The 17789-nt window shown below is 43.9% G+C and overlaps 2 protein-coding genes across 5 annotated transcripts in view; one reads left to right on the plus strand and one right to left on the minus strand.

Annotated features, from left to right (window-relative positions):
- VPS13C (vacuolar protein sorting 13 homolog C) overlaps positions 1–8357 on the minus strand; it is a 194540-nt gene extending 186183 nt beyond the window's left edge. For 2 of the 4 annotated variants that reach the window (XR_006818611.1, XR_006818610.1), the window contains exon 1: positions 7910–8357. Coding sequence is in view for 2 of the 4 variants with exons in the window: in XM_046007341.1 (XP_045863297.1) it covers positions 7910–8009 (100 nt within the window). In the remaining 2 variants the exon portion in view is untranslated. The remainder of the gene's footprint in view (positions 1–7909) is intronic. The other 2 variants (XM_046007341.1, XM_046007340.1) reach the window with 1 other exon arrangement.
- A 6118-nt stretch (positions 8358–14475) lies between these two features.
- On the plus strand, positions 14476–17169 carry LOC123943261 (C2 calcium-dependent domain-containing protein 4A-like). Its single transcript, XM_046007263.1, has 2 exons — positions 14476–15145; positions 15240–17169. The coding sequence occupies exon 2, from the start codon at positions 15448–15450 to the stop codon at positions 16696–16698; it is 1251 nt and encodes a 416-aa protein (XP_045863219.1). The 5' UTR covers positions 14476–15145; positions 15240–15447; the 3' UTR covers positions 16699–17169.
- Positions 17170–17789: the final 620 nt, after the last annotated feature.

Raw genomic sequence — 17789 nt, forward strand, 5'->3', positions numbered from 1 at the left:
GACACTATGTCAACCTAGTAAGTGGTAGAGCCAGGGCTCAAATTTTCTGATGCCCAGTGTTTTGCTCAGAATATCACACTGTCTCCCAAAGAGCAGAGCAGAATGGGTAGAGAATTTTAATTCTGAAAATAATTCTATCTCCTTTGTGGAAAAAAAAAATGCCATACATTGAGAGGCCTGTGTAGTTGGTGTATCCACTTTTGGTCTTTGCATTTTAAGAGTGTGAAAAAAATCCCAAACCAAAAAGGAAACTAAAATCAGTAAACCTAACAAGGACAAAACCAGTAAAAAAGGATAGAGTCAAGGTTTATGTTAGGAGGATTATCAGAAGAAAGGATAGTGGCACAGTGGAAAACACAGAAGCAGGAGATGGCATGGCAAAATGACCATCATAGTACTTTTCATAAATCTACGTTTTTTCAAAAACAAAGACAGAAATTCCTAAGTTATAACTATTCAGAAGCATAAAGATCTTTAAACCTAATTCCTGCTCACTTTACATATGAAAAAAATGAAGCCTAAAAAGATCAGGTGGTTTATCTAAGATCATACAATTAATGTGTAGCAGTGCAATAAAACCTCGGTCTCCTAACTCCCTGGTCAATGTTGTTAACATAAAACAGAGATTAATTTAAAACTGTTTAAAAATAAAACAAAACAGCCCAACAAACAAAAATGCCATACCTACTCCATGAAACTAGTTTTGCATATTATAAAACAATTAAAAAATTCATAATGCTGGAATGCCTGGGTGGCTCAGTGGGTTAAGGCCTCTGCCTTCGGCTCAGGTCATGATCTCAGGGTCCTGGGATTGAGACCCGCATCAGGCTCTCTGCTCAGTGGGGAGCCTGCTTCTTCTCTCTCTCTGCCTGCCTCTCCGCCTACTTGTGATCTCTGTCTGTCAAATAAATAAGTAAAATCTTTTTAAAAAAATACATAATGCTATATATTTTGTTTCCTTTATGCATCACAGACTCATTATTTGAAAGTATATCAAAATACTGAGACATACTCATTCTCAAAAAGTGAGCTAATGTAAATGACTGAAGAGTTTTTTAAAGCATAAATCAAATTATTTTAATAACCATTGTTTTAGTAAAGAATACTGAAGAAATTACTATAGCAATTCATTTCAATTGAACATTTCCATTCAACCCAAATTAACTAATTTAGTTAACAGACACCTTTTTCTTGTAAGCTTTATTTCAGTAATCCCTATACCTCATGTGGGGCTTGAAACACAATCCCAAGGTCAAGAGTCACACTCCTGTCACACTCCTCTGCCCCTCCCTCCTTCAACAGAGCCATGTAGGCACCTCCCACAGAACTCCCTTTAATAGTAGAGACTTTGTCTTGGGAGACATCGTGAGAGGAAACAATTGACTCTTACTCTTTCCATTTCCCTGTTCAAATAGGAAGTCTTGGCAAAGAAAGGTGGAAAGCTGCCAGATTACCAACTTTCTCCCTTTCAGGAACATTTCAGGGATCTCATAAATGAGTAGTATAGCAGAGATTCCAAGCAAAATGGTTATCAAACTACCAACCTCCAGTGGGTTTTTTTTTGTTTTTTGTTTTTTCTGGAAAAGGGAGGAATTTTTAATTTATGATGCTTTTAAAAGGGTGGTAAGGTTATTTTCAAATTAAGTTTTTAAGCATTGCTTTGATAATAACTGAACCTAAACATGTATTACAATATTGAACTTTGTTATTTATTTTACATGCTATATATAGGACAAGCTACGGAAAAATGTGGCCTTCACTATACCAGGGACTGGCTGGGAGGAAAGGAGAAAAAAAGAATTCCTCTACAAGTTTAGAAATATCTAGATATGGCTATGTTTTATTTGTCAAGGTTAAAAAGAAGCAGAGAGGCCTGCTTTTTCTTGTATTCTCAAGCTACTCTACAGCTACCAGTTAGGACAATATAAAATATTAGATTTGAATTTGCAACATTTCATGACTGTGACTCTTTGCTCACCATTCTGAATGAAGAACAAAGAGGAAACATGCAGTGATCACAGTTTCCCACTATGTAAGAAGAGCAAGTGGCACAAAGACAACTAACGAAGGAGATCACTCTGCTCTGGCCTTGTTCAAATCACAAAGGTTAAAAGCCAGAAGAGATGACCTTGCCTAACCACCTCACTTACAGATAAGAAACTAGTGGTCACTTGTCAGTGACTTGCCAAAAGTCATATAACTAGGCAGTATCAAAGATGGAATTAGATCCCTCCTTCCTTATGCTGCTCTATTCCCAACAGTATCTGGCAGCTGGCGGAAAAGCGTCAGGCCTGAGGTGAAGGACAGCACAGTCATCAGCACCGGCTCAGCGTGGTTTGCAGAGCTACAAACTCTGCAGGAATTCCACGTGGCTCCTGTCCCTGGTCATTGTAGCCACTCCCTGGATCCGATACATCCCAGCCTCTTGTATACTCTACCCGTCAAATGGAAGTGAGAATTCTGAATGAAGGATTTTCCTGCTGACCTTCCACAGTAAAACATTTTGAAAAATCAAACTGACAAAGGTTCTACATTGCTTAATACTACTTAAATCAAGTTGCAAAAGATAAGGCATTTCAACATACCTTTTCAAAAACATGTTACTCTTAAAACAATTATATCCTGGATACAGCTCAAATGGCTAAGGGCTGTACAATTTATTTTAGGTACCAGTTTCTAGAGAACAAAACCCTTCCTAACTGAATAGGCCAGCAACATGCCACCACATATTTTTCTGAGCCTCTGAAAACCTGACTTACAAACTAGCTGGCACATAAGTATATAAGTTTACATATTTATATAAAATATAAGTATTTTAAGTTAAATTCAAATGTAAATGGGTTTTTTTAAGAAGTTTGGAAAATAAGTGTTCAGATGTGTTGTGTTAGCGCTATACCAAACTGTCGAACTACAGAATATGAAAACCCTAAGTTTAAAGCCTAGAAGAAACATATTCATGAAAATAAATCAAAGCAAGCTGTTTTCTGTAACTCAGCTGGGTTTGTTTGTCATCACTATTGCTATCAGTATGAACAATTTAACAATTACAATTACAAAGGATTTTCAAATCATTTAGTCCCAAACACAGTGCTATTTCCCCATTTTACAGATAAGGAAACTGAGGCTTGAAGAATTAAAATGTTTTGCTCTGGGTCCCACAGTTAGTTAATAATCAGGGCCTCATTTTCCTACAACAGCAAGGTTTCTTAAAAGATATTCGGCTTAAATCAATGTATTGGGAATTGGGAAGCCTGGGTGGCTTAGTAGGTTAACTGTCTGCCTTTGGCTCAGGTCAGGATCCCAGCCAGGGTCCTGGGATTGAGTCCCATGTAATCAGTGCTCCTTGCTCAGAGGGGAGCCTGCTTCTCCCTCTGTTTACTGCTCCCCCAGCTTGTGCTCTCTCATTCTCTGACAAATAAATAAATAAAATCTTAAACACACACACACAGAAATTGTTTGGCATTAAAAAAAAAAAATCTTTGGAAGACTAAAAACAGGGGCGCCTGGGTGGCTCAGTCGTTAAGCATCTGCCTTTGGTTGAGGTTATGATCCCAAGGTCCTGGGATCCAGGCCCACACTGTGCTCCAGGCGCATATCAGGCTCCCTGCTCAGAGTCTCAAGAGCCTGCCCTCTCCCTTTGCTGCTTCCCCTCCTTGTGCTCCTTCTTTCTGTGTCAAACAAAAAAATAAAATCTTAAAAAAATAAATGAAACAAAAAATAAAAACAGAAAAAAGAAAAAGACAGCTTTTTTTTTTTTTTGGCTTCTCCAATTTAAAGGCAATTTCCATAGTATACATCCTGTTTCTAGACTTTCAAATAAAATTTCCTCATCCTTTTTATTCTATAACTTTTTGTTTATTATGAATTTCACTGTAAATGTCTATGTATGTATGAATATATGCACACCGCAATCCTTTTCAAATTGTTTACATAATATGTAGACTTTTGAAACTACTTCCTGTATTCATTTTGCATTCTTACCAAGATGATACCTTTCAATCACTTAAGACATGTTTCCTTCTTAAACTGTAAATTTCATGAGGCATACACATTCTCTAAGTTCTTTTTCACTTCTTACTATAGCATGTTTAGCACCCAGAAGGTCTCTTAAAAATGAAGAAGACAGGGGTGCCTGGGTGGCTCAGTGGGTTAAGCCTCTGCCTTTGGCTCAGGTCATGATCTCATGGTCCTGGGACTGAGCCCCACATCAGACACTCTGCTCAGTGGGGAGCCTGCTTTCCCCCCAACCCCCGACCGCTGCCTTTCCCTGCCTACTTGTGCGCTCTCTCTCTCTCTCTCTCTTTCTCTGTCAAATAAATAAATAAAATCTTTTTAAAAAAAGAAAAAAAAAATCTAAAAAAAAAATGAAGAAGACAATCTCAATATTCTCCTCAGAGCTGAGTTTCTCAACAAACATTTTCAGCTAGATAATTCTTTGTTGTGGGGAGCTGTCCTGTTCATTGCAGGGTGTAGCTGTAGGCCTGGGCTCTACCCATTAGATCCCAGCAGCACAACTCTGCTACTAAGTGTGACAACCAAAAATGTCTCAGACAGTTAAAAATCACTGCTTTAGTCTAGTCAAATATTCCAGTTAAGAAGTATCAATTTAGTTTTCCATGTGTTTCTAAAGAATAGTAAGATCAGCCCTGTGAAATTTTCACAGGTTGAATTCTTTGCTCAGGATGTGAAAAATAATTTTTTATAGATTTATTTGTCAGAGAGAGAGAGCGAGCACACAAGCAGGGGAAGTGGCAGTTAGAGAGAGAGAAGCAGGCTCTCCGCTGAGCAAGGAGCCCCATGTGGGACTTGATCCCAGGACGCTGGGATCATGACCTGAGCCAAAGGCAGACACTTAATCGACTGAACCACCCAGGCATCCCAAGATGTGAAAATTTAACAACAGAAAAAAATGGAAACAGCCAAGGTTTATGACACATAAACCTTATTTACTACAACAAATAGTTTTCAAATAAGAATATATAAAATTTTCAATTCTTTATAAAATTTGTCAGTATCATGGACCTCATAAATATCAGCTATTTCATTAATATACCCACTTGTTTACCACAAAAGGTTAAAGATACATTTCTTCAGGAATATTTTCCGAGAAGAAAAATAACTCACATATCTTGCCTTTCTTTTTCAGTGGGAGAATTAGTATCATAAAGAAAATACATTGAATAATATCTATAAAACCTTCCTTTATAACAACCACAAAATAAATGCTGGCAACACTTCACAGAAGCAGAGATGTAGGCTGATAAAGCTGAGGGAATCCCAGATTAGACTTCTAATGGATACAATTCCTGACAGAAAGGAGTTTATTTTCTGAGGCCTATTATAAAGTGAGGTTTGCCACTGGCAGCATACCTCATTCTAAAAGAAAGAAAATGAGATCAAAGAAAATAAAGTTTCTTTTCCTACAGTCCACTAAAAAAGAGAGGAATAAATGACATAATATTGTGTTTTAATTTCAGATGTGAAAAAGTTCAAAATCCCCAGGCAGCATAGTTCACAATTTCATAGTAAAAACATGTACAATTAAAATCAGAGTACTGCAAGGCCCCTCATATGATACTTATTCCAACTCCCAATTTTAAAGAAAAAAGAAAGAAAAATTTGGTAGAGAAGAAATCTTTGGATATATCCATAAATTTTGTTTCTTTAAAAATAAATCTGACAGGGGCGCCTGGGTGGCTCAGTGGGTTAAGCCGCTGCCTTCGGCTCGGGTCATGATCTCAGGGTCCTGGGATCGAGTCCCACATCGGGCTCTCTGCTCGGCAGCGAGCCTGCTTCCCTCTCTCTCTCTCTGCCTGCCTCTCTGTCTACTTGTGATCTCTCTCTGTCAAATAAATAAATAAAATCTTTAAAAAAAAAAAAATAAATAAATAAATCTGACATAAATAGGGCACACCGTTTTAACTTGGTAGGTGATTTTGAGCAGTGACCACGTAGGAATATTGTATTATTTGGTATGATTTTTTTTTCCTTTTAAAGTCTAAAGTAAGATGAAGAAACTAAGAAGAAGAAAGGCTAGTGGTTTATCCAACACAACAACCTAGAACCCATGTTTCCTAAATGCTAGTCCAGTCCCTTTTCAGATTTCAAATAATATTTACAGACTAGAGGGGAGCCTGGGTGGCTCAGTCAGTTAAGTGTCTGCCTTCTGGTGGGGTCATGATCCCAGATTCCTAGGATTGAGCCCCACAGGGGGCTCCTTACTCAGCGCAGAGCCTGCTTTTTCCTCTGCCCCTCACCTTGCCCATGGTCTCTCTCACTTTCTATCTCAAATAAATAAAAATCTTATAATAATAATAATGTTTACAGACTAGGAAGAATAATTTGTATTCAACAGTATTCTGCAGTCAAATGCTCTACCACTGAGCTATACCCCCTGTATTCAACAGTATTCTGAAGAAAGAGTTGGCTCCTACAAAAGACACCGGAAATTTAATTCCTTTAATGTCTCCTCCTTTACTTCTCTTTCTCTTACATTATATTAGCGTTGGGGGAGGGCTCATAAAGGATGTAGTGTTGGGCAAACCACACAGAATCAATCAAATGATCAGCGACCTATCCTAAAAGGCTCCTCCCCAACCAGGGCAGTACTCCTGGCTCTGTAACAACATTGTTCAATATAAATATATGGTTCACATATGTAATTATAAATTTCAGGAACCAAGTTTTTTTTTAAAAGGAAAAAGAAACAGGGGAATGAATTTTAATAACACTGTACTTAACCCAATATAATTATTATTTCAACATATAATCAACATGAAAGATTGAGATCTTACATTCTTTCTCCCACTATTTTCAAAACTCCACCTTATTTCAGACTTAACAGCAAGTCTCAATTCACACTCACTACATTTCAAGTGCCTAACAGCCGCAGGGCTGATGGCCACCCTATCGGACAGCGCGGGTCTACAACTATTTGTTGACTAAATAAAAGCCGTTCCATCCATTTGAGTAGTTCTTTGGATTGCCTTCCAAAGCTGACAAAACTCCCAAAAGTCTCTTGTAGAGTGAAACAGTATCCCCAAGATCCCCAAAGCTTAATAGGCATTATCAGTGCAAATAATCTTTTCTGAAAAGTGTGCAAACATACTACTTACTACTTCTACACACTCAATGTTGAGGACAGAAACGTTTGTGTTTGGGGCATCCTTAATTAATGATGATGCCTGTCGTGGCTTGAATTATCTTTTTCTGTCGTCCAAAACAAAACTGAAAGTCATCTCCTACTGAGGTGAAGTAAATATTAAGGGTAGAAGTCGTTTTCTCAAAAGCTGAAAGTACTGTAAGAAGCCATACTAAACAGGCCTGTAGTAATGATCTTCTAGGGCCAACACAGATCCCTACCCAAATCCTGCAATCCTAAAGAGAAGGAAGCCAGGTCCTGCTCGCCATAGAATGCCAAGAGAAGGTTAACTGCGAAACGCAATTTCCTTTTTCTTCTTCCTTGGTGCCACTTTATTAGGCGTGTGTGACCACGCAGCCATCCCCACTGCACGCGGTGCTGGAGGAGAAAGCTTTTTTAAATGCCATGGAGCCAACGGGGCCAGAGTGAGGGAAGCGAGAGGACCCCCCGAGGAGGGCAGGGCGGGACAGAGCAGGGAATCCACCTCCGGGACGCGGAAGGCGGGAACTCGGGCAGCGCGAACGCGACCCTGCAACCTCTCCCCACCCCGGGCGGGTACCCGGGACCCCGCGGCGGCGGAAGCTGGCACAGGCCTCCCGGCACCGCGCACCTGCCTCCTGGGGACTGGGCCCAGCCGAAGGCCCTCCCCGGAGGCGGAGTCTCGGGCGGCGGAGGGAGCCGGGCCCGGGCTGGGACCGGGCAAGAGGAGCCCGCGGCGTGGGCCCCTTCGCCAGCGCCGCAGCCCACCGGCCGCAACCTCTCGCTTACCGCCCCAGATCCCCAGCTTCAGCTGGGACTTGTTCAGGTTCTCCACATAGTCCCCCAGGAAGCGGTTCAGCAAGTCCGCGACCACCGACTCCAGCACCATGGTGGGACTGAGGCACCGGGAGAGGGAGGAGCCGGAACCGCCGGGCGCGGCTGAGGCCGGCTGTGCGCGCCACGAATGACAGCCCCGCGGGAGCCGGTCCGCCCCCGCGCCGCGCGCGTGACCCGGACTGTGCGCAGGCGCGCCGCCGCCGCCGGGAATCCCAGCACGCGGGCGCTGGGCCCCAAGCTGGCTGTCTCTCTGCTGCTGCGGCCCCAGCGACCCGAGGGCGGGCGGGGGTGCTACGGGGAGCCGCGCCTGAGGCACCAATCGGGAAGGACGTTAAGAAAAAGGGCAGGCGTAGCGACATCTATGTAGCCGCTCCGTTTGCCTGCCGTCGCTTTCTGTCGGCCTTGGGCCCGAGTCTATCTTAGGAGCCTCCTGGGCAACTACCCTTTCACGCGTGGGTCAGATGGGAGAAAGAAGACCCTGCACCCTTGTCCTGATACATTAACCCCGCTTGGGGCAACATCTCCGTTTCTTTTGCTTCTTGAAAATTTGGATGATTTAAAAGTGAAATGAGAGGGAACAGAACGGTATCATAGGATGAAAGATAAAATGGCAACTGAATATGCATTGTGTTCTTACCCTTCTCCTGTGCTTGATTCACTTTTAGTTTACTCAGGAGCCATTTCTTAGTTACCTCATTAGGGGAAATGAAGAACAAAGGTAGTACTTACTTTATTTTCTTTAAGTATGGGTTAGCTGTTATTTATATGTTGCTTTCTTCCGTACTATCCTTGAACTGTCTAGTGTGGCAAGACATTGAAAGTGGGGGCTTTTATAGTACAAGAACTCGACCTTAATAAAATTTAACCACCCATTGAATCTCTTTGTTTTTTTTTTTTAAATAGATTTCAAAAAGCTGTTGAGAACAGAAATAAACCTAAATACTAAGATTATTGTAGTCAGAAGCATTTATTGGGGCGCCTGGGTGGCTCAGTGGCTTGGGCCTCTGCCTTCTGCTGGGGTCGTGATCTCAGGGTCCTCGGATGGAGCTCCGTGTGGTGTTGGGCTCTCTACTGGGCAGGGAGCCTGCTTCCCCCTTTCTCTCTGCCTACTTGTGATCTCTGTCAAATAAATAAATAAAATCTTAAAAAAAAAAAAAAAAGAAGAAGCACTTGTTAACATGTAATGTCTGAAAAACGGCGAATTGCTCCTAAAGAACTGCTATCAACCAAATATTTGTGTTCCCCCCAAATTCTATGTTGAAATCCTAATCCCCAACGTGATGGTATTAGGAGATGGGGCCCTAAGGTGGTATTTAGGTCATTAGGTAATTAAGCAAAGTCCTCATGAATGGAATTAGTACCTTTTTTAAAAAGACTCCCCCCCCAAAAAAACAGAGAGCTCCCTCTGCTTTTGCATGTTGAGAACACAAGAAAACACCCATCTATGAACCAGGAAGTGGGTCCTCACCAGATTCTAAATGGCCTGGCACTTTGATATTAGACTTCCAATATTCAGAACTGTGAGAAATTTTTATTTTTTTTAAACCACAGTTTATGATACTTTTTTATAGCAGCCTGAATGGACTAAGACAAGATCAAAGAGAAGTCAAAATGTCTGCAATTGTGTTATGTAAAATGGATGTAAAAGAAAAAACCAATACTAATCAGTACTATCAATACCCACCTCCATCCTTCACACGTATACACAGAAAATATGCCCTTAACCATTTGTCTTTCCTTGTTCAGTCCCCTGACAAAATACCTCGGAGGCACTGTGCACTTCTTTCCTTCACTATCTGCAACCAATGAAAAGCCAAACCTGTCTATTCCGCTTCTGCCACATTTCCTAAATTCTTCTTATTTTTCACCTGGAGCATGTAATCACCTTCTAACTGGCCTCCTTTTTCTCCCTTCTCCATCCATCTGCACGCTGCCATGGGAGCTAGTTTCTAAAGCACAGGTGAACTCAAGTTAGTCACCTGCTCAAAAATACCCAGTAACTTTCCACTGTTCTGACGCCCTCCTCTATCTGTCCCCAAGGTGTTTCTAGTCCACCCATCCTCCTCCAATAAACTCTCTCCCCTTGTGTACTCACACCAACTATGTACTGAAGGGAAAGCAAAAACAACAATAACTACAACAACAAAAACCCCAGTATTATGATCTGGTTGGGATAGGCATGCACCATAAAACAGTTAAGCAAACAATGCAAGGATGTATGATGTATGAGTAACAGTGCAAGATGATATGGAGATGCCACAGGCAGAAATAGAATGGTCAAGCAAATGAAACAGAGGGCATAATCTGCTGGGAGAAGTGAGCAATACTAATCCTTGTATAATAGTAATTCCTTGCACTTCTATGGTACTTTACACTTTTGAAAGAATAATGTGTGTGTTTTTATATGCATTATTCCATTTTATTAATATTCAGTTTTAACTCATGAGCTATGATACCATTATTATGCCAAGGTATGCATTTTCATGTAATCCTCACAAAAAACTGTGGGATAAGTAATGCTGCCCCATTTTACAGGAAAGTAAGTCAAGACTATTAAGCAATTTGCTGAAAATTACATAGCAGGCATTAATTTCCTTTAGCTCCCTGAACATTGCCATCCTTTCCTCTTTCAATAATTTAGTTAAATCACTGCTAAGATAGTAGTAATTCTCAGAGATCTTACTTTGGAAGGTTAATCAAAGAATAGAAAATCTTGAGGTGGAAACTTCAGCTTAATATTGTCAGTATTTTTTAAATTTATTTTTAAAGATTTTATTTATTTATTTGACAGAGAGAGATCACAAGTAGGCAGAGAAAGAGGGGGAAGCAGGCTCCCTGCTGAGACGGGAGCCCGATGCGGGGCCTCGATCCCAGGACCCTGAGATCACGACCTGAGCCGAAGGCTGCGGCTTAACCCGCTGAGCCACCCAGGTGCCCCTATTGTCAGAATTAATAATGCTATTACAACATAGTAGAAAAAGCTTGCAAATTTTAGTATTTCACTTTTTAAGTATGTTTTGATGGTCTGATAAGGTACACACAGCAATGCTCCAAATCCTACATACTTCTTGATGAAATCAGATATTTACAGTCCTAATCTAAAACAAAGTAATGTAAAGAAGTATCATTACACTCTGATGTATAGCACTATACCCAAAGGAGTTTGGATATGGAGTTTTAAAGAAAGTAAACATTGTAGTAATTACAGTTCTTATATTCAATCTGACTTAAGAATAATGCCACAACAAAAGCAATTGCAAAAGTAAACTGCAATGTGGGACTGAGCAATAAAAACAGGTGAGCAAACTACAATTTCTGTGTTAAAAACAAAAGTCAAAATTAGGAACATTTGTTAAAAATTAACAACTCGGGGTGCCTGGGTGGCTCAGTGGGTTAAAGCCTCTGCCTTTGGCTCAGGTCATGATCTCCTGGGATCAAGCCCCGCGTCGGGCTCTCTGCTCAGCAGGGAGCCTACTTGCCCCACCCACTACCCCCTCTGCCTGCCTCTCTGCCTACTTGTGATCTCTGTCTGTCAAATAAATAAATAAAATCTTTAAAAAAAAATTTAACAACTCTTGGGGTGCCTGGGTGGCTCAGTCAGTTGTGTTCATTTTTTTTTTTTTTTACTGTCCAACTCTTGATTTCAGTTTGGGTCATGATCTCAGGGTCCTGAGACTGAGCTCCATATTGGGCTCTGCACTGTGGAGGAGTCTGCTTAAGTTTCTCTCTCTCTCCCCCTCTCTCTGTCCCTCCCACCAACTCGCATGTGCGTGCTCTCTCTCTCTCACACAAACATGCAAATAAAAAACTAACAACTCTTGCTTAAAAACTGAAAAGTAAGAATTTCTAACTTTGCAATACCTAATACCCACATGCTATTTCCTTACCTTTTGTTGAGAGAAAGCAAAGGGCCTTTGGGGGGAAAAGAAGGAAATGGAGAAGAAAGTTAGAGAACAAGCATAACATCATGGATTGTCAGAAAATGAAGGAAGATTAGCTGGCAGAAAGCACTGGGGTAGATTGCAGAATTTGAGAACCAGAGGAAAACAAATCTGGCTAATCCAACCCCCCTCATTTGACAGGTGGAGACAGTAGGAAAGAGAATTAAGGGACTTACTAATGTTCTGCAACAAGCTAGTGACTGTCAGAGCTAAAACTCCATGTCCCGACTCTCTGGTCTGTGTTTTTTCCGTAGCTCCATCCTCTACTTCCTTGAATGAGAAAGACAGATAAGCCAGAGCACCGGTGTTTTTTTATTCGGTTGTAAGCTCCCTTTTTCTTGCTTTCTGTGACACCTGACCTCCAATTTATTATTTTTTTAAGTCTTTATTGTTCAGTTTCCTCCTACTGCAAGAACACCTCTGGCCTGGATGGCATGTGATCTATTCACCCTCACTTCACCAAATTATTTTAGAACTCTGTTACTGGATGTTCTCACGGTTCTAGCTGTGAGCCCTGAAAGGCCACAGCCTTCCTCTGAGGAGATTTGTGTGTTCCAGACATAGGGCTGGATCCTGTTACACCATCCTCCCAAGTACTCCGTGGCTCATGCTTCTAAGGTAAGGAAAACATAAGGCTTAATGGGGCCACAGGGGACCAGCCATTCAAAAACAAGCCTGCTGCTTTCAAGAAACCTTACACAGGAAATGCTTCTGAAGTGTCACTGAAGAAGGTGAATTGTTAATAAAAACAAAGCAAATCTGCCACAAAGAAAAATGTTTGTAGAGGACTTCATGTGTGAATCAGCTAATCCCTGACTAAGCAAACCTGTATAATAATAACAGCTAAAAGTTCACCAGCACTTACTGTGGGCCAGACATTTCATATATTTTTAACACAACAGTCTTGTGTGATAGATATTATTACTCTTATTTTACAACTTAGATCCAAAGAGGTTAACTAACTTGCCCACAGTCCTATAGCTAAAAATTTGCATAAACAGATTCAACCTTGGACAGATGTACTCCAAAGTCTGTATTTCTTCACCCATAAATCATTTCTCATGCTCTGGTGCTTTTTTCCTTTCTCCCACCACAGCTTTGTTTAACAACTTCTCAGATGGTGAGCCTCCCCATTTTAACCAAGGGCTCTCTGGGCTCTCACTTGCAGAGCTAACAGCCTCTTGTCTCCTGACAAAAGTGAGCCAAAACACATTCTCAAGTGTATAATTCAGCAATCATTCTCCCATAGATTTAGCATTGCCCCCCAAGAATCTGGGCCAGGCATGGTGATGATATAAAGACAAAGAAGTAACTAGTGAAGGGCATGGCAAGCCCAGGGACCTGTCAACCCTGCCTCCCCTAGTTCCAAGACTAAATATATAAATCCTGTTCAATAGTTTCTTCTCACTTCTGCCTCTGCTAGACAGAATTCAAATATTTCATCCTCATCATTGCTCCTCTGACGGATGTATATTGCTGATGTGATCTTGTATAGCCTGGATCCACGTGCTTAAGATGGCAGCTAAAACTCAGGAAGCATTCAGTAAACATTGCTTTGAATGAGTAAATGAACTAATGAGCACTCGTTCTCTTCTATAATAACAAATATCATATCAGACATTGTGTATGTTAGGTTGTATGCTAAACTCTTAACATACATAATCTTAGTATATACTTATGACAACCCTATAGGTACATACTATTATTCTCAGAAGGGGTGAGGGAGCTCTCCTGGGTCTCTTTTATATCATCATTAATTTCATTACTTCTCAAATGTCCCAACTACTATTGTACATTTGATACAGTGGCTTGGAAAGGTTTAGTAACTTGCTCATGTCACATAGTAAGGAGTCATTCTATAATCAAAACCAGATCTGACTTCAGACCCAGGTTTTTTTTAATATTTTATTTGTTTATTTGACAGAGATCACAAGTACACAGAGAGGCAGGCAGAGAGAGAGGGGGAAACAGGCTCTCCGCCGAGCAGAGCGCCCGATGTGGGGCTGGATCCCAGGACCCTGAGATCATGACCTGAGCTGAAGGCAGAGGCTTTAACCCACTGAGCCACCCAGGCACCCCCAGATCCAGTTTTCTTAACCACAGCACTCAACAGTGTCATGGAGCACAGTGCCTGTGTATGTATACCCTGAAAACAAAGTGCATATGTCCCATCCTAAAACCCTTAGGATGAATTTAATTCACTGAACCTTATTTTGTTTAATTACTAAACATTATTTGGAGAAACAATTAACTTACAAGGAAGGATTTTAAGCAGAAATAGCATACACCCAAATTCTGAACAAAATGCCTCAGATCTCTTTTAAGCTGAGCTAGCTGGAAGCAGTTCTACAGAATGAACACAAGTCAGTTCTCAAAAGGAATAAAAAGGGTCTCCCAGGTGGATACAGCCTAGAAAGGCCAGAGCTGGCCGGGGGTGCCTTCAAAGCATGGTTCCAACAGCAGATGTATGCAGAAGGATATATTCCCAATAAAAAATCAGCACGCAAAGGCTTAAGAAATGGGTTGTGATTTTTAATTACCATATGAGATACACACAATCTTACACGTAATATTAAGTGTATGCTAACTGATTTCTTAACATATGGAAACACCTCTGTAACAGCACCCAGATCAAGATATGGAATATTTTCAGCACTCCGTAAGGTTCCTGTACCGAATGAATTCTAATCAGCAAAGAAAATACATTTAAAATCAGGACTGAACATCAGAAAGCAGGTATGAAACTTCGAAGGCTGGCTTTTGGGGGACAGGGACGGTATTAGGTAAAAATAAGACAAACAGGACTTGCATCTTCTTTTAAGTGCTGGGCGTAGAGTGCTTCCGTGGATTCACATTCATACGTGCGGCGACCCTCCCAATGACTCTCGATATAGTCGAGATTTAACCTTTTTCGCGCGTGAGAAAATAGAAACTTGTTTAGGGTTTCTGAGAATAACAGACCCACCAGACGTAAGGGAGAGAAGGAACTGGATGTTTTGAATTTGCGCAGTCCACATAGCCACGTGGCATAGCGGAAGGCCTGGCATCAGGTTACCAAGCAGCGCCTCTCCTGCCCGCACATTGGCCAGCGGTCAGGGCAGCAAGTATAAAGGCTCAGGCCGGCTGTCCTTGAACAGCTGTGCTGAATCCGGCCGCGCGCGCTTTGAACTTTGTGGAGGCGACGCGCCTCCCCTGCTGGGTGCCTCAGGCAGAACCGTGCAGACACCCATCCGACACCGGACCCCAGGTACGGGAGGAGGGAACCCACCTTGTTTAACTCTCCTGGGAGCAAGCCGTGAGTCCTGGAGGGGATAATAATTATTATTCTAATTCTCGCCAAGGACTAGAGGGCAATAATCCAAGGATTCGGGAAACGACTGCACAAGCAAAGCTCCTCTTGGCACTGAGGACGGCACGACCAAAGTGAGAGGCCAACATTTTGAGAACCTAGCAGAGGATCGAGATTAAATCAACAAGCCCCGAAGTGTACAGGACTGCTAGAGACAAGAGAAGAATGATTGTTCTTCAGTCACTGAGACATAGCTCGCAATGGCAGCGAGAAGGGCAGCTGGCATTGTCCCAGGGGAGGAAGAAGAAAGCACCCCTAAAGTAGGAGAAAAGACACGGGCATTGCTGCGCTTTGCAGAGCTCCCTGCGACGACTGGTGGCCTTGTGAAGTGCAGGCCGACCAGCACCGGCAGTGTCCTTGCACCTGGCACCCGCCGCCTTATGTGGTGCCTGGAGAGGCTCCGCTTGTGTCCCGAGCGCCTTCTGAAGGGCAGGAACGGGATTCTTCGGACCAGGGGCCACCAAGTCCCGGCCCTCACGCCCGCCGCGTGGGAAAACGTGCTCACCCCGGACCGCATCCCTGAGTTCTGCATCCCCCCGCGACTTGCGCCGGGCACCGCCCTGGCTGCGCTCCGGGTTTCCTGGATCCAAGCGGCAGAAATCGACGACGGCGCGGGGCACACGGACTGGGACCCGCGCTCGCAGGCCGCGCTCTCGCTGCCGCACCTGCCGCGCGCGCGCACCGCCTACGGCTTCTGCGCGCTGCTCGAGAGCCCGCACACCCGCCGCAAGGAGTCGCTCTTCCTCGGGGGCGCCGGCGCCACCCCGCTCCTGCCACCGGGCGCAGCCCCGGACCCCGACCCCGCGATTCCCGCCGGCCCCCGGCCGACCCCGGACGTGCCCGCCCCGCCGCCCTGCGCCCGCCGCCTCCTGCGCGCCCCCGAAGGACTGCTGAGCCGCGCGCTGCGGGCCCGGAGGAGCCGTGGCCTGGCGCGCGCCCGCTCCGTGTCCAGCGGGGACGACGACGATGACGAGCGCGGCGCCGGCTCGCGGTCCCCGGCCCGGGCCCTCTCGGTGTCTCCGCCGCCACCGCCACCGCCTGACCCCGACCCGCGGCCCGAGCGCCTGGAGGCCGAGGGCACCGTGGCCCTGGGCCGCGCCGGGGGCGCCCTGCGCCTGGCCGCCGAGTACAGCCGGGCCAACGGACGGCTCCGCGTGAGGCTGCTCGGCGCCGAGGGCCTGCCCGCAGGGACGGCCGAGCCCCGCGCCGTGGGCTGCCGCGTCAGCTTCGTCCTGCGCTCGCCGGGCAAGACGCGCCCGCAGCGCAGCGCCGTGGTGCGGCCGAGCCGCAAGGCCGCCTTCGACCAGGACGTGTGCCTGGACGGGCTGTCGGAGGAGCAGGTGCGCCGCCTGGCCGTGCGCGTCAAGGCGGAGAAGCGGGGCCGCGGCCGGGAGCGGAGCCGCCCGCTGGGCCAGGGCGAGCTGCTGCTGGGCTCCCTGCTGCTCCCCTGAGGGCGCCCGGGCCTCGGGCGCTCCCCTTGGGGCGCTCTCCGCGCGCTGGGACCTCGGACCCTGACAGCCGCTTCGGACAAAATAGATGCTCTTTATTCTTATATTCAGGCCTTTGTTCAGTCCAATATTGGCACATACATTGCTGGATTATCACAATAAAGGACGTAGTATTTTGTGTAATACCTTCAGAATTCATTTCAGCAAATGGTATGGTGTTCTGCAGGAGTGGTTCCCAATATAGACAGACAATTGCACTTCATCTTCCCCAATATAGATAGACAATTGCGACTTCACGCTCCCCACTGCTCTATTGGGAGACTGTGGATCACAGGAAGTGTTAAAACTGTGCTGGTGATCTTTTTTGCCACAACCTCCTCAACTGAAGTTTGTTCATTCCACAACATCCATTGATCACAACATCCATCTTAGAGCGTGTGTTATCTTTGAAGCATCATTTAAGACCCCGGGTGAGAAAATGAGGCCAAGAAAGGTGAAGTAACTTGTTCAAGGTCAACAGTGAATTATTAATAGGAACTCAAACCTGATGCTTTTAGCTACATCTTACTGAGAAAGCACTGGAAAAATTGAAACCACTTTAATATTCTTGGCTAAAATAATAAGTTTTACAAGTACTAACTTGTTTAATTTTTAAACAAACCTGAAAGACAGGCACAGTTGTCCTCATTTTAGGGAAGAGGATATTGAGGCACAGAATATAGAGCAGAGTCAGGATTTGCACAGAGGCAATCAGTATTTTGCTCATTACTTTCTAGAAATAATACCAAGCATCTGAAGGGTTTATCTTTGGGAGACTGTAACTTACATCTGAAACTGTTGATTCTAAGTTGGGGGTCTCTTCATATTCTCTCACCCTAGTGGAAAAGCAATTTTATTCAAATGAGTAATTTATTATCTCATTTTAATGTCTAAGGTTCTGTTTGAGAAGATGCTCACTAGGCTCAGAGTCATAGAAAGAAGGGTGCTAGCCTAATTGGCCCCAGCTGAGCTAATATGCCAGGGCAGGAAGTCTAGAACATAACTATAATACCCTTCTACCTCTGGCTTCTGATAATGATAATAAGTGTATTAAG

The sequence above is a fragment of the Meles meles genome, chromosome 6 (genome assembly GCF_922984935.1).
Source record: "Meles meles chromosome 6, mMelMel3.1 paternal haplotype, whole genome shotgun sequence".
Lineage (NCBI taxonomy): Eukaryota > Metazoa > Chordata > Mammalia > Carnivora > Mustelidae > Meles > Meles meles.

Bases quoted from the DNA above. Each gene is read 5' to 3' on its own strand.
- LOC123943261 (XM_046007263.1), top strand. From the start codon at position 15,448: ATGGCAGCGAGAAGGGCAGCTGGCATTGTCCCAGGGGAGGAAGAAGAA.